Source organism: Myotis daubentonii, chromosome 16 (genome assembly GCF_963259705.1).
Source record: "Myotis daubentonii chromosome 16, mMyoDau2.1, whole genome shotgun sequence".
NCBI classification, from domain to species: domain Eukaryota; kingdom Metazoa; phylum Chordata; class Mammalia; order Chiroptera; family Vespertilionidae; genus Myotis; species Myotis daubentonii.
In genome coordinates, this window is record NC_081855.1 from 19114863 (window position 1) to 19131281 (window position 16419).

Genomic DNA, 16419 nt, shown 5'->3' on the forward strand with positions numbered 1-16419 from the left:
TCTCCAAACAGTTATACTGTCAGCACCCCTGATAGTGGGGCTAATGGAGATGCACTGAAGCTGCCCTTGGTGAAGTGACCTAGGTGCCCTTCATGGTGAAGGTCCCTGGTCCCAGCAGCCTTTGTTGGGGTCCTTTGCCCATACTTGGCTCTGCGACTATCCAGGGAGTGAACAAGTTTGCTGGTAGCAATACTGGAGCCACCAGTGAGACAGTAGTGAGGAAGTTGTCCAGTGCCTTTGGGGTTGTCTTTGCAATAAAAAAAGAATTTCCTTGGAATTCAACCTGGAAGACGGACAGCTGACTTGGAAAGACAGATGTTTTGGTTCTTTACCCCCAAATACACTGCCTGCCTATGTATTTTCCTCTTGTCTCCCCCGCTCCCTGGCTTGTTTAAATTTCCCAATTATGTATTTAATTCTCAAAGTAATATGTATCTGTGCTCATTTGTGGACACTAATACAAATGATTAAGGAAAACACCTGATCTTAGGGAAGGGTAGCTAATAACACTTAACTCACACAGACATACCATACACTGAGTGGCCAGACTATTATGACCACCTGACATTTGTAGGCAAATTAGCTATAATTTCCCACTGAATTTGCTAGAGGGCCAGACCATTATAAATAGGGAAGCAGGTTGTTTACCACGACAGTAGAAGTGATTTTTTTCTGAAAATATGGGTAAACAACTCGATTTAACAGCCTTTGAACATGGCATATATATACACTGAGTGGCCAGATTATTATGACCACCCCATCAGTACTTCGTTGGGCCACCTTTTGCCTTCAATACTGCTGAGATTCTTCTTGGCATTGACTCCATGAGATGTTGAAAGGTGATGCAAGGAATCTGACACCATGCCTGATGAATAGCACTGTCCAGTTCTGTGAGGTTTGATGGTTGTAGAACCAGCTGTCTGATGGCTCTTTTAACTTCGTCCCACAAATGCTCAATTGGATTGAGATCTGGTGATTGTGGAGGCCACCTAAGCAAGGTAAAGTCTCCCTCATGTTCTTGAAACCACTCCTGCACAATACGAGCACCATGGCATGGTGCATTGTCTTGTTGGAAGAAGCCATCTCCATTGGGATACGCCATCAACATGATAGGATGAACTTGATCAGCAACAATACTTAGGTATGTTGTGCTATTCAGACATTGTTCCACACGAATTAAAGGGCCCAAATCATGCCAGGAAAACATGCCCCAAACCATAACACTGTACCCACCAGCTTGAAGGGTTGTAGTCATGCATGTGGGTGCATGCTTTCATGCTGTTTCCACCAAATTCTCACTCTGCCATCTGCATGATGCAACTGGAAATGTGACTCATTGGACAACATGACTTTTTCCCAATGCTCAACTGTCCAATCCTTGTGTTACTGTGAGAATTGGAGACGTTTTATCTTGGTAACTGCAGAGAGCAAAGGTGTTCGAACAGGCCTTTGACTTCCATATCCCATACGATGTAGTATATGGCAAATTTGCCTACAAATGTCAGGTGGTCATAATAATCTGGCCACTCAGTGTGTGTGTGTGTGTGTGTGTGTGTGTTTAAATTTTCTTTACAGGTGTTTCTTTTTTTTTTTAATTAAATCTTTATTGTTCAGATTATTACATTTGTTCCTCTTTTTTTCCCCCCCATAACTCCCCTCCTCCCAGTTCCCGCCCCACCCTCCGCCCTCACTCCCCACCCACTGTCCTCATCCATAGGTCCACGATTTTTGTCCAGTCTCTTCCCACATCTCCCACACCCCTTTCCCCACCAAGAATAGTCAGTCCATTCCCTTTCTATGTCCCTGATTCTATTATAATCAACAGTTCATTCTGTTCATCAGATTATTTATTCACTTGATTCTTAGATTCACTTGTTGATAGATGCATATTTGTTGTTCATAATTTGTATCTTTACCTTTTTCTTCCTCTTCCTCTTCTTAAAGGATACCTTTCAGCATTTCATATAATCCTGGTTTGGTGGTGATGAACTCCTTTAGCTTTTCCTTATCTGTGAAGCTCTTTATCTGACCTTCAATTCTGAATGATAGCTTTGCTGGATAAAGTAATCTTGGTTGTAGGTTCTTGGCATTCATCACTTTGAATATTTCTTGCCACTCCCTTCTGGCCTGCAAAGTTTCTGTTGAGAAATCAGCTGACAGTCGTATGGGTATTCCCTTGTAGGTAACTGAGTTTCTTTCTCTTGCTGTTTTTAAGATTCTCTCTTTATCTTTTGCTCTTGGCATTTTAATTATGCTGTGTCTTGGTGTGGTCCTCTTTGGATTCCTTTTGTTTGGGTTTCTCCGCGCTTCTTGGACCTGTAAGTCCATTTCTTTCACCAGGTGGGGGAAGTTTTCTGTCATTATTTCTTCAAATAGGTTTTCAATATCTTGCTCTCTCTCTTCTTCTGGCACCCCTATAATTCTGATGTTAGTACGCTTGAAGCTGTCCCAGAGGCTCCTTACACTATCCTCGCATTTTTGGATTCTTTTTTCATTTTGCTTTTCCGGTTGGATGTTTTTTGCTTCCTCGCATTTCAAATCATTGACTTGATTCTTGCGCTCCTCTGGTCTGCTGTCGGGCGTCTGTATAATATTCGTTATTTCAGTCCGTGTATGCTTAATTTCTAGTTGGTTCCCCAATATAAGATTGAGGGTCTTATTAGTTTTCGTGTAGATCTCATTAAGTTTATCGGCAGCTTCTAAACAGTTCTTGAGAGACCTTAAAAGTGTGGTTCTGAACTCTATATCTTCCATTGACAATTTTGTCCTGTTTCTTTGTCTCCGCATTTTGTTATGCTTCCTTGGTGCACCCCCTAGTGGTCTTTGTTCGCAGTCTTATAGATATAGCTTGATTGTTGTAGCTAATTCCAGGGAGGGTTTGACCTCCAGGCTAAGTGGCTATGAGAATCAGCTGTGTCAGCAGTGAGAGAACTTCTGTCCTCTAGGGAGGTGCTAATCTAGCCTTTGCCTGAGGCTATCCGGCAAATGCCTCTGTGCAGGGCTTGGGCGGGGCGGGTCGTACAGGATCAACAGGGTGGGCCGGAGAGAGCAGTTATGGCGGCTCTCAGTCCTGTCCCCAGGGGCTCTGCCTCTCTGAGTCCCAGCACCCGCTGCAAAGCTGAGAGAGAAAGCTGCACTCGCTCTGATCGAAGCTGGACAGTCCCGCTTCTCCCGTTTGAGTCTGGGTCCCTAAAGACTCGCCCGGATCTGGAGCTCAGAGTCTGCGACTCCCTCCCGATTGAAAACGCCAACCGCGCCCTCCGCCGCCAGCCCGCTCCGTGCACTCCGCACCTCAGAATTTGACTTCAGCACTGCGCCTCCTCTGAGTGTCCGTGTGCGTTTCTCTTTCCTCCTAGTTGTAGGACTTCCACTCAGCCAGCGTTCCTGTGGTTCTGGGTGATGTCCCTTCCGTTTTTTGGTTTCACTTTTGAAGTAGTTGTTCAAAGCAGCAAACTCCGGCGTTAACCTATGCCGCCATCTTGGTTCTCCCTGGATGCATTATGTCTTTACAGGTGTTTCAATGTTTACAAAAGAATATGTGATTGGTAATAGGAGTCAGAATGTTTATAAAGAAATTGCATTCTTTTCTCTTTACATTTGAACTTCTTTATTTAAATATACAGCCTTGAGCCCTATCTGCTTTGGCTCAGTAGATAGAGCATCAGCCTGTAGACTGAAGGATCCTGGGTTCAATTCCAGTCAAGGGCACATGCCTGAGTTGTGGGCTCAATCCCCAGTAGGGGGCTTTGCAGGAAGCAGCCTGTAATGATTCTCTCTCATCATTGATGTTTCTATCTCTCTCTTCTTCCTCTCTGAAATCAATAAAAATATATTTTAAAAAATACATACAGCCTTGAGAAGACACTTCTACAGTTGAAGAAGGGGTCTTGACACCTCCTAAACCTACATGCTCAGTTTTCTGGCTATTGTAATAAAAATATTATGGCAAAACTATGTGTGATTATCTTTGGTAAACTCTGACTCAATGATGTGACAGCCATGACTGAGCTATTACTGAAAACTTTGTGCCTAAAGGGAGGAGTTTAACAAATTTATTAGTTATGGGAATTAATTTCTGTCACAACATTTTTATTATATTGAAATAATAAATTTATTTGATGAAACTCCAAGAGGAAACAAGAACGAAAGTATTAAAAATAACTCATGCAAACACACAGACAAACACACACACATGCAAATAACTCATGCAGATTAAAATAATTTGGTAATGGATACACAATATAAAATATGTAAATTGTGATCACAATGGGGGAATAAAAGGGTAGAATTTTTACATGTGATTGAAATTAAGATGTTATAAGTTTGAAATAGACTCTAATAATTATAAGATATTTTATGAACATTTCATGGCACACACAAAGACAAACCACTAGCAGATACACAAATGAGAAAGAAAGGAATCATAGCATACCACTATAGAAACTCATCAAATCACACACAGCAAGAGAGGAAGAAAGAATAGAAGAAGTATATAACATCTACAAAAACAATGGATAAATCCTTCCCTATCAATAATTACTTTGAATAAAAAGCATTACCTGCTCTAATGACAAGATAGGGTGACTGAATGGATTAAAAATAAAAACAAAGCACAATAAAATCCAAGATCTGACTATATGCTGCCTACAAGAGATTCTCTTTGGCTTGAAAAACACACTTAGGCTAAGGGAAAAGGATAGAAAATATTCAATGCAAATGGAAACCAAAGAGAGCACGATTAGCTATTATTATGTCAGACAATGAAGCTTGAGCTTGTAACCATCACTGCCAGGGCCTGGGGGCAGGAGGAGGGAGAGTGGCACAGAAGGAAGGGAAGAGAAAAGGGGACATGGAAACGGGGTGGGGTCCTCAGAAAGCAGCAGCAGGATGGAGGGAGAGATCACTGGGTCTGGGTTCCAGCCCTGGCTGTTTCCAAGTGCTGTGTGAGTGTGGATTTGGATGCTGGGATGAAAAGAGAAAGAGGCAAGGGTGTCGCTGAGATTTCCAGCCCAGGTGACTCCATATGTGGAGGCTGAAATCAGAGAAGTCAGGAGAGGGGACTGGCTTGAGCTGAGGAATAGGCCTACGCTCCTCTTGGGGTTCACCTGGAGAACAGAGTCCTCCTTGGAACTTTCTAGACCACCCAGACCCCAGGGAACTTCAGAGTTATTATGACCCCAGCTGTGCCTGGCCAAGGACCATGTTACACATGGCACCTGGTTGGGTAAGATTCACTGCTGGCCTGTCTGGGACTCATTTTACCCATTTTTCAAATTGGAGGGGGTGTAACCTCAACATTGGAATGTTCCTGAAAGATCATTTCTAGGCCTACTGACCCCACCACCCTGGTTTTTCCATCCTTCTTATGGTGTTTTATTGGCCCAGGTCCTCATGCAGCTCTGGGCTCACCTGGCTGGGAACTCACTTGCTGCCTTGTAGTCCCACTTCAGCTCAGCAAGCCTCAAATTTCTAACTCTGTCCATATGTCAGGCAAGTGTTTCAAATTCTTTCTATCTTTTGGAGGACCCAGGACTCAGGGTCAAAGAATTTCAGCAGCGTGGTAGAGGTGAACCCTTTGGGGGAATTCTGCTTGGGTGGAATTGGGGAGTAAGCCAGTGATGGGTGAGCTCGGGGTGTCAGCATTTTGAAAAACCCTAACTTAACTCTGGTGCCCTGTCACATATAGAAATTTTTTGATATTTGCAACCATAGTAAAACAAAGATTTATATTTTTGATATTTATTTTATATATTTAAATGCCATTTAACAAAGAAAAATCAACCAAAAAATGAGTTCACGTGTCACCTATGACACACGTGTCATAGGTTCGCCATCACTGGAGTAGGGGGATGGGAGCAATTGGGCTGTGGGAAGGAGATTAGGGGTTGATGCTTGCTAGTAGGATGGGCAGGAGCCAGGCATTGAAATTGGGGGTTTTCAATGGAGAGGAACTGTGCTGGCAGTTAGACAGACATGAGCAGAGCAAGGACGATAGGCCAGGTACAGAGGTCACCAGGGTGTAGAGCTCTGGAGGCCTAGCAACTGGCAAAACTTGGAAAACAAGGACTTCAACCCCAGGGTAATCTTACTTCCCCTGGCATATCACTCTTCATGGGTTTTGGACTCCCTGACCTTTCATATCTCTGGCTCTGCTGTTCAGACCTCCTGTTCTGACAGGTCTGGTCTGACCCCACTGGTCTAACACCTGGTGCTGTTCTCGCAGTCATTTGTAGTCAACAGCTGCTGTTCATTCCTCCCTAGAAATAACATCTGGGTGTCAGTTGTATTTCAGCTCCAGGCCCAGAAAGGCAGCAAAACCACTCAGGACCATCTGCATTGACCCTTTGCCCTGAGGGCAGAGGATATGTTGTCTACACAACCCTGAAAGGACCAACTTGGAAAGCTGATGAATATTCTATTGAGATCCTCCCTGGGATCTCCCTTAAGATCTCCACTCTTAAAAGCTTTTAGGATGGAGGACCCAGTGCGCTCTCCCTCCTGGGAGCATGCCCTTGCCTTTTCGCACTCCTTCCCTCCCATCCCCCAGTACCATTACCTTTATCTTCCTCACTCCCAGCTCCAAGAGCCCTTCCTTTGCTTCTGTAAGGTGTTTCCTGAACCCCTTTCTTCTACCATCCATTTCTGATACCTCTGTGATTTTCTAAGTAAAAGTTATCTTACAGTTTGAGTCTTGGCTCTGAATTCTTCCCTAATCAGAACTCAAGTACGGAGAAACCAAGATGGCGGCATAGGTAAACACTGGAGATTGCTGCCTCGCACAACCTCTTCAAAAGTACAACTAAAAGACGGAACGGACATCATCCAGAACCACAGAAAGGTTGGCTGAGTGGAAATTCTACAACTAGAAGGAAAGAGAAAAGCATACCGAGACTAAGAGGAGGCGCAGTACAGAAGTAAAATACTAAGGTGCGGAGTACATGCGGAGCGGGCTGGTGGCTGAGGGCGTGGTTGTCGTTTTCAATCGGGAGGGAGTCTCAGGCTCTGAGCTCCAGTTCTGGGCGAGTCTCTAGGGACCCAGACTCAAACGGGAGAAGTGGGACTGTCTGGCATCGGTCAGAACCCTAGGGCAGTTTTCTCTCAGAGGAGCTTGCAGCGATTACCGGGACACTGAGAAGCAGAGCCTCTGAGGGCAAGACTGAGAGCAGCCATAATTGCTAGCCCCACCCTGTTGATCCCGTGGGACCCGCCACGCCCCACCCGAGCCCTGCACGGAGGCTTTTGCTGGATAGCTGTAGGCAAAGGCTGGATTAGCACCTCCCTAGAGATCCAGGAGCCAGGAAGCCCAGAGGTCAGAGTGGGACCATCAGTTTGCAGCTCCGTGGAACCATAAAAGACACACTCAGGGGACAGACTCAGTGAGCACCAAAGCACGATTGAACCAAGTCTAGCCCCAGAGGGGTGTCTCCAGCACAGAAGTTCTCCCACTGCAGACACAGCTGCTTCTCATAACCAATTGGCCTGGAAGTCAATTCCTCACAGTGATAACTACAACAATCAAGGCTTAATTACAACAAGACTGTGCACAAAGCCCACAAGGGGGTGCACCAAGAGTGTCTACCTCAGGTAATTGGGACACTTAGCACAGAAAGGCACTCTATCGACATAGCGAAGCATAAAAAATGCAGAGACAAAGAAACAGGACACAAACGACAGAAATGGAGGAAAGCAAACTGCTGGATATAGAGTTCAAAAACACACTTTTAAGGTCTTTAAAGAACTGTCTAGAAGCCGCTGATAAATTTAATAAGGCCCTCGAAAAGATTGGTGAGGCCGTCGATAAATGTAGTGAGATATTCAAGAAGAATGGTGAGACCGCCGATAAATGTAGTGAGATCTTCAAGAAATCTAGTGAAACCCTCGATGTTGTGATAAATAACCAATTAGAAATTAAGCATACACTGACTGAAATAAAGAATATTATACAGCCAAAACCGGTTTGGCTCAGTGGATGGAGCGTCAGCCTGCGGACTGAAGGGTCCCGGGTTCAATTCCGGTCAAGGGCATGTACCTGGGTTGCAGGCACATCCCCAGTGGGAGATGTGCAGGAGGCAGCTGATTGATGTTTCTCTCTCATCGATGTTTCTAACTCTCTATCCCTCTTCCTTCCTCTCTGTAAAATATCAATAAAATATATTAAAAAAAAAATTATACAGACTCCCAACAGCAGACCAGAGGAGCGCAAGAATCAAGTCAAAGATTTGAAATACAAAGAAGAAAAAACACCCAACCGGAAAAGCAAAATGAAAAAAGAATCCAAAAATACGAAGATAGTGTAAGGAGCCTCTGGGACAGCTTCAAGCGTACCAACATCAGAATTATAGGGGTGCCAGAAGATGAGAGAGACCAAGATATTGAAAACCTATTTGAAGAAATAATGACAGAAAACTTCCCCCACCTGGTGAAAGAAATAGACTTCCAAGTCCAGGAAGCACAGAGAACCCCAAACAAAAGGAATCCAAAGAGGACCACACCAAGACACATCATAATTAAAATGCCAAGAGCAAAAGACAAAGAAAGAATCCTGAAAGCATCAAGAGAAAGAAAATCAGTTACCTACAAGGGAGTACCCATAGGAATGTCAGCTGATTTCTCAACAGAAACTTTGCAGGCCAGAAGGGAGTGGCAAGAAATATTCAAAGTGATGACTGCCAAGAACCTACAACCAAGATTACTTTATCCAACAAAGCTATCATTCATAAGTGAAGGTCAGATAAAGGGCTTCACAGATAAGAAATAGCTAAAGGAGTTCATCACTACCAAACCAGTATTATATGAAATGCTGAAAGGTATTCTTTAAGAAGAGGAAGAAGAAGAAAAAGGTAAAGATACAAATTATGAACAACAAATACACAGCTATCAACAAGAGAATCTAAAAATCAAGTGAATAAATAATCTGATGAACAGTATGAACTGGTGATTGTAATAGAATCAGGGACATAGAAAGGGAGTGGACTGACTATTCTTGGGGAGGGGAAAGGGGTGTGGGAGGTGAGGGAAGAGATTGGACAATAATCGTGCACCTATGGATGAGGACAGTGGGTGGGGAGTGAGGGCGGAGGGTGGGGTGGGAACTGGGTGGAGAGGAGTTATGGTGGGAAAAAAGAGGAACCAATGTAATAACCTGAACAATAAAGATTTAATTTAAAAAAAAAAGAAAGATCTCAAGTACCAAGGTTGCTGAACCACGGTCCAGTCTGACCCCTCTGGTCTAACACCTGGTGCTGTTCTCGCCGTCATAGTCAACAGCACCAGAAAACAAGAGATCCAATCATGCCCTGGCTGGTTTGACTCACTGGATAGAGCATCGACCTGGGGACTGAAGGGTCCCAGGTTCAATTCCCATCAAGGGCATGTACCTTGGTTGCGGGCTCATCCCCAGTGAGGGGTGTTCAGGAGGCAGCTGATCAATGCTTCTCTCATTGATGTTTCTAACTCTCTATCCCTCTCCCTTCCTCTCTGTAAAAAATCAATAAAATATATTTTTTTAAAAAAGAGACCCGGTCTTAATGAGGAGAGGTCAGGAGGAACCAGTGAGCCCACTGCAGCCTGCCCCACCCTCTCATTGGAGAATGGTGCCCTGACACTGCTGGGCAACTGTCCCGATCTGGCCTCCAAAAACTTTGCATCTCTGGTTCTGCCTTTACCTCCCCATATATGTCATGACTCCTCTCTGTGCCTCAAGTCCCCTCACATGAGGCTGAGAGCCTCTGCCACCCACAGCTGTCAGTAGTAATAACATCTGCAGTGACAGCAACAGTAGCAATAGAACAGTTCATTGAGCACTTACTAGGAAGCGGACTCTGGTAGGTGTCTAACATGGATTACCTCTTTACCCTCCTACAGTCCAGGGGGCAGGCTCCTACCCTCTCATTTTACAGATGGAGAGAAGATGCAGAGAGCAGTGAGGCGACTTGCCCAATGTGGTGGTGCCAGGAATGGAACTTGCTTCTCCCCGACTCCCTTCTGTGCTTATAGCACAAACCAGGCAAGTGGCCTCTTGGGAGGTGGGTGTGAAACCCACATCCTCCTGCTCGTGCCTCCTGAGAGTCAGCCTCTCATCTCTCTGGCCCTCTGAGTGCTCCCTCCCAGGGGCCGTGAGGACCCATGGGTTGCTGGGAATGCACTTGGCATTCTTCCCCCACAAGCCTCTTAGCTGCAGTCTAGTCTGGGTCTGGATCCCCCCTTTGACAGGGCAGTGCCCAGAAGAAGGTCTGATGGGGTTCAGTGGGTTGGGTGTGGGAAGGAGATCAACAGCAGGCAGAGGGTATGTTGTCTACTCACCTGACTTCATAGCTGGCTCTTTCCAGGGTGGGGCACACAGCTCGCTCAGGCCCATCTGCTCCCAGGACTGCAGGGCCAGGTCCCAGGCTTGCAGCTCCCCGAATTTAGCCACCAGCCATGAGGCCACCTCCTCTGGTTGAACTGGGGTTGCCCCAGGAGAGTGCTGGCAGAGATGCTTATCAGGCAGCCACAGTAGGAACTCCCTCAGCTGCTCCTTGCTCATACACTCTAACATCTGGGCCAGCCACTGCTGGTCTCCATGGGCCATCTCTGCTGCTCTGGCCGTGTCTGCTGCACTGGCCATGTTTACTGCACTTGTTGTCTCAGTTCCAACTCCGAGGGCCTCAGGGATGTCCACTGGGGAGGGGATGGGTGGGGAGGGCATTAGGTAGGCAGAGAATAGCAATCATTCTTGTCCCCTACTATATCCCAATACCAGACTCGCCCCAGGGTCATTACTGGTTCCCTGGCAAACTCCTTTTAAGCACTACGAACCCATTTTTGTTATCCTCTTGGTTTCTTCCAATAGATGATGCTGGGAGAAGGGAGGTGAAGGTAAGAGGCAGGGAAAGCCATAAAGGGAGGAACCCAGAGAAGGCAGAGACATTTGCAAAAGTCAGGTTACTGAGATGCTGGGGTAGGGGCAGTGAGAAGAGTGAAGTGGTGGAGATGGGAGGATGGGATCTTTAGGATACTCACTGTTCTGTGCTCTTCAGTCCTCCCTCCTGTGAGACCTGGAGCTCTGGAGCCACCTTGAGCTTTAATGCTGACAGGCGATGGGGTGAGGGGAGAGGCAAAGCACAGGGTGGGTTTTTAGATCCCAGGGTGGAGCTCAGAGCTGCTCCACCCAGGTCTCTTTAGAATTCTCCTGGCCCTAGGCAACCAAAGGGCAAGAATGGCCTCACCCAGCCAGAGCCTGATCAGAGGGTGTAACCAGGGGAGGGGTGGAGCCAGGACAGGCCTGCAGAGCTTTTACTACTTAGAGCAGTGATTCCTAAAGTGGGCGCTACTGCTCCCTGGTGGGTGCTGCAGAGATCCAGGGGGGGATGTGATGGCCACAGGTGAATTTGTTTTAACTTTTTTTGTATTACCTTAATTTCCAGGGGGCGCTGAGTAATATTTTTTCTGGAAAGGGGGCGGTAGGCCAAATAAGTTTGGGAACCACTGACTTAGAGCCAGACATCCACTGGCCACATCTACAGGCAGGCCATGGACATGAGTTCTGGTAGGGCACTGTGCTAGTGCATGAGACAGGTCAGTAAGCCCGGACAAGTGGAATAGGGAAACTGAGCAGATATCTGAACAAACTGGCAGAGCAATTTACAGCAGGCACAGGAGGTCACCTCCATTAGAGATAACACCTAAGCCTCAGTTGTATTGTTACAGAAGTCCTAAAAAAACCCAAGCGACACTTTTAAAGAAGAGGAGCGACACTGTTTTAATTACGCAGGGGCAACTCCAGGAATAATTTCCAAATCAGAGTGAAGAAACATGCAGAGAGCCTGTCTATATATATTCCGCTGGGGTCTTTGTCTTGCAGATATGGTTCCGCCCCCTTTCATGGGCTTACTGGAAGGCCCCCAGGTGTTGGGGGTTCCCAGGTAATATCCCATGATCTGTCCTGGGGCCAGTGATAACGACCTTCCTCCCCCTCCCCCCCCCCACCTCCCCAGGGCAGTGCATTGTTTACAGTTTTTATGGCCTGACACACCTTGCAAGACCAGTTTCCTCCTCAGTATTTCAGCTCCAGGCTCAGAAAAATAGCAAAACCAGGTAGGTGACACCAGGACAGCTGTAATGACTAAAGACCCACTGCCCTGGCACTGACCAATCAGTAGAGACCAGGACCCTGAAAAAGCCCACCTAGAAAACTGATGAATACTCTGCTAAAACCCTCCTCTAGGATTCCCACCTGCAAGAGAGAAAAAAACTCTCAAGACAAAGGACCCAGCATGTGCTCTCCCTCTTGGGAACACACCCATGTCTTTCCCTTCTCTCTCTTCTTCCCCCACAGGCACACATCTCCTAAAGTCTAAGGGATCCCACAAGACTTGCAACCAGGGGAGCCATGGGCAGCAGCAGCAGCAGCTCATCCCAGGCTAACCCCCTGAACCTGTCTCCCTTTTCTCAGACTTCCCAGTGAGCTTAAGCAGCCCTGCCTTGGCTCATTTCTTTCCAAAAACATTTTTAGAAAACCGAAGCAGCCCAGCCTAGGTCTCTCCTGTTGTCTCTTCTGTGCTAAGCCCTTCCTTGTTTTACTGTCCCCAGCTATAATGAACACACCCACATAGTCACTTGGTCTTGTGTTGTCAAGAACACACATACTGGCCATCCTTATGCCAGCCTGCTCAGGGCCAGGTCCCCTGTCCAATAACATCTGGTGCCCCAGAGGGGACATTTTTTCCTGAGGCTACGAAGCCCAGCTGGCTCACTTGCTCTGCCTAGGATTGTCTTATCATGGTATAGAGTGGCAGGATTCCAGAGGAGCCCACCCAGAGCCACCTCGCAGACTCAGACCCATGCTAGTACCAGCTGGGGCCCTCTGGGTGCTACATGCTCCTCATTTTGCATTGGGTGAGCTCCTTTGGAATTCTGAACCTATCCCTCACCCCTATTTTCGGGTAAGAGGCTCACTTTCTTTGATCTGTTTTTAAAAAAATCCTTGTGGTAGAGCTAAAGGTTAAGGGTTGAGGGAACCCAGGCTAAGGCAGGACAGGTGGACAAAAATGAATGGCTGTTTTTTAACTCCCAGCCTCAGCCCTCCTTAATACTTCTGCCGATATACAATAAACAGGAAGCCTTTACTTGCAAGTATTTACAGAAATGGGAAAATGTAACGTTAAAACATAGCTCTTTTGATGCCGAAATCAAATTTTGCATGCAAAATTAGAAAAAGCTGGCTCTAAAATTAAATGGAATGAATAGAAAGCTTATCTTAATTCCAATCTAGAAGCCCCTAGGAAAAGCATAGGTAAATCACACTCACAGTAGAAAACCAGAAAAAAACAGTCTCAAGTAGAGGGAAAATTGAAAGATCAGACAGAGGGCGAAAACCAGGACTACAGGCTTTATTAGAGGAAAAGCACCTGCCGGGCTGCCTCACAAGGGGAGGACAGCAGCACGTGCAGGGGTGGTCACACCTTTTGAGGGGCGGAATGGGAAGGGGGTGGGGCTTAGTGTACTCGGCGCACACTGATTGGTGGCTTACTGCATTGTCCATATAGGATAAGGGCTTAGGGTATTTGGCAGGTGTGGATTGGTGGTCCAATGTATAGTTCACATAAGGTACCTGGTTAGTCACCCAGGCACCTCCGGGCTGCAGGTTACGTCGTACTCCGCCCACCAGTTGGGGGAAGGGAGGATCTATCAAAAATACCAATTGATGTATTCCTTGTATTACTGGTGCCTGCAGGTAGTCTGTGGGTTCTTGACTTCATGTAGGAAAGATTTCACAATATGAGTCCAGATGATTTTGAGACTATGTTTACTAAAAGTGGGAACAGTGAAACAAAGGAAGGGCTGAATGTCGAAGTGTAACCAGACAATCAATGGGTCCGTGTTGCCTGTCACTACTTGAGCCAATTAAGCAGGGAATGTGTTGAACCATATCTGATCATTTATTCCAATACTGCCAGCAGCCTGAGAGAGTAGCAGGTCATCCACAAAAATCTGCTCTCCACCCCACCATAAGCCAGCTGCTTATATTAGGTAGAAGGACAAACATTACAGGGGGAAGTAGACAAAAAGGGCAAATGGGCAGTTTACAGATATGCAAAAGGGCTGGGGTCTTCAAAGGGCTAGTGATATGCAAAGGCTGGGGGTCCTCAAAGGGCTGGCAGCTCTGGTTTCTGGCTTTGGTTTCTGCTTTCCATGAGAATAAGCAGCTCCCAGATTAGGAGGATGGGCTGCATTTCCAGGTGAATTCCCAGGTCCCACAGGCAATTGCCAGCCAGGTTAGAATGTGCCTTCTTTAATCCAAATAAAACAATCACAGTCATCAGAGCATGATTAATATTTCTTACAATTATAGTTGGTCCCTAATATTTTATTCCTGCCCCTATGAGAAGAAGAAACAAAAGAGAGCCTAGGTGAGGCTGCTTTGGCTCACTGAGAAATAGAAGTCACAGTGACAGAAGTGAGTTCACTGGAAAGTCAGAGAAAAGGGGGGCCTTGGAGACAGGTTCAGGAAGTAAGCCTGAGATGAACTGCTGCTGCCCACTGCTTTCCTGGTTGCAGATCTTGCGGGGTGCCTTAGTATTTAGGAGACAGAGAGCAGAGATATGAGCTGTGGGCATGCTCCAGCAACAGCATGCCCTAGGTAGAGTATGTTTATAAAAGCTGGGGACAGTGAAATGAAGAAAGTGCTTCAGATAGAAGAAGCAACAGAAGAAAGTCAGAGAAATGGGAGCCCTGGAGACATGTTCAGGGGGTCAGCCTGGGACGAGCTGCCACTGCCCACTGCTCTCCTGATTGCAAGTCTCATGAGGACCCTTAGAGAAAAAGAGCAGAGATGGAAGGTGCAGCCATGCTCTAGCAAGAGCACACCATGGGTTCTTTGTCTCGAGGCTTTTTATGTTTCTTTGGCGGGACAGAATCCTAGGGGAGGTCAAAGGGGAGGGTTTTAACAGAATATTCATTAACTTTTCAGGTGTTTCTTTCAATGTGTTGATTCATTAAAACATAGGTACAGAGACTAAGAGAGATAGAGAGGACAGAGATAGGGATAGAAAGAGTGACAGGAAGAGAGAGACTCAGAGAAAGCAAGAGAGAGATTGAGAGAGAGAAAGAAAGATTCACAAAAAAAGAGAGACAGACAGACAGAAAGATGGAGTCCTGCTCTGTATGAGTCAGCAGGCTGAGTGTGCGTGTGTATGGGGGGGGTGGGGGGGGGCTGGGACTTGCACGGGATGTGCCAGTGTGCCAGTAAGTGCATCATTGTGTTGCATGAGGGAAGTGTGCTGGTAATACAGCACCAGCTCCTTCAGAGACCGTACAGGTTGTAGGGCTCCGCAGAACCCAATCCAGTGGCCGAGCGGTAGATGACACAGGGCTTGGTATCACCGTCCACCACCACAGAGCAGGCAAAGCAGCCCCGCTGGCTACTCTCATGAATGAGGAAGGTACCATCCCGCCTGCCCTTCAGCATTTCCTCAGCCTGCGTGCGGTTGATCTTGCCCACACACCAGGTTCGTTCCTCATGGTGGGGAGGTCACCCTCATCCTCCACCAGTGCATACTGGTCTTCAGGCTCATTTTTGACTCCCAACCACTGGTTGATTTTCTTCTGCCAGGTGCCATTCTGGGGGAGCCATACCAGGTACTGGTCTCGGATCTTGTGCTGCTGCATGAGGTCTGGCTTCAGGCTGTTCATGCGCTTATTGATCTCCCGTTTGTCCGAGGCCTGTTATCCGCATCTCCTGTTCCAGCTTCGTGTGGCTCTTGTAGACCTTGGTGATAAGAGACTTGAGCTGTTCTGAGTTCAGCAGGGTCCTCTGCATCTCGTTTTCATTGCCCTCACACCGGAAGTGCTCCAGATACACCTGGCTGCACTTCTCTTGAGTTTGGCCCTGCTCTTCCAAGACCTTAATGGTTTCATTGAAGGCTTTGATTGCTGTGCGCTTCATCTGCAGTTCCTGGGAGGTGCGTGTGTACTCCCCATAGAGCTGGTCGTACTCCCAGCTCTTCTCCCCCACTTCAAACCAAGGTAACAAACAAATAATTTCCCGCCAGAAGTCACATCAAAATACTGCGAGACTGAGGACCATAGGGCTCACTATGTACATGTGCAATAACAGGCTCACAGCAGCAGGCACCCAGGCGGCCTCCACAATCCCACAATCCTCTGGTCACACACTTCCAGTTTCTCTAGCTCCTCCTTAAGTGGTGTTTCCTTCAGTTGCATTGCGGCATCCAGAGCCTCCAGTTGGAGAGGATTTTTCTGTTTTGGCGTTGATAGCTGTTCACTATTTGGAATTGTTATGCCTAGATTTCAAGATCCCCCAAGACAGACCACTAGGAAGCCGAGTCCGATGCAAAAGCATAGAGTCTTTTATTCAAGCCCGGGACTTGGTTCCCCCCCTCCATGCCTCCATTACTGGATGCAAGAGAGAGCCCCGAT

At 46.8% G+C, this 16419-nt stretch overlaps 1 protein-coding gene and 1 pseudogene across 1 annotated transcript in view; both read right to left on the bottom strand.

Moving 5' to 3' along the window:
• Nucleotides 1-11227, bottom strand: part of LOC132218168 (NACHT, LRR and PYD domains-containing protein 1-like) — an 86251-nt gene extending 75024 nt beyond the window's left edge. Inside the window, 2 exon segments of the mRNA XM_059668997.1 lie at nucleotides 10303-10659; nucleotides 11002-11227. Of these exon segments, the coding sequence (XP_059524980.1) occupies nucleotides 10303-10659; nucleotide 11002 (358 nt within the window). The 5' untranslated portion in view covers nucleotides 11003-11227.
• A 3922-nt stretch (nucleotides 11228-15149) lies between these two features.
• On the bottom strand, nucleotides 15150-16203 carry LOC132219278 (phosphatidylinositol 3-kinase regulatory subunit beta-like; annotated as a pseudogene).
• Nucleotides 16204-16419: the final 216 nt, after the last annotated feature.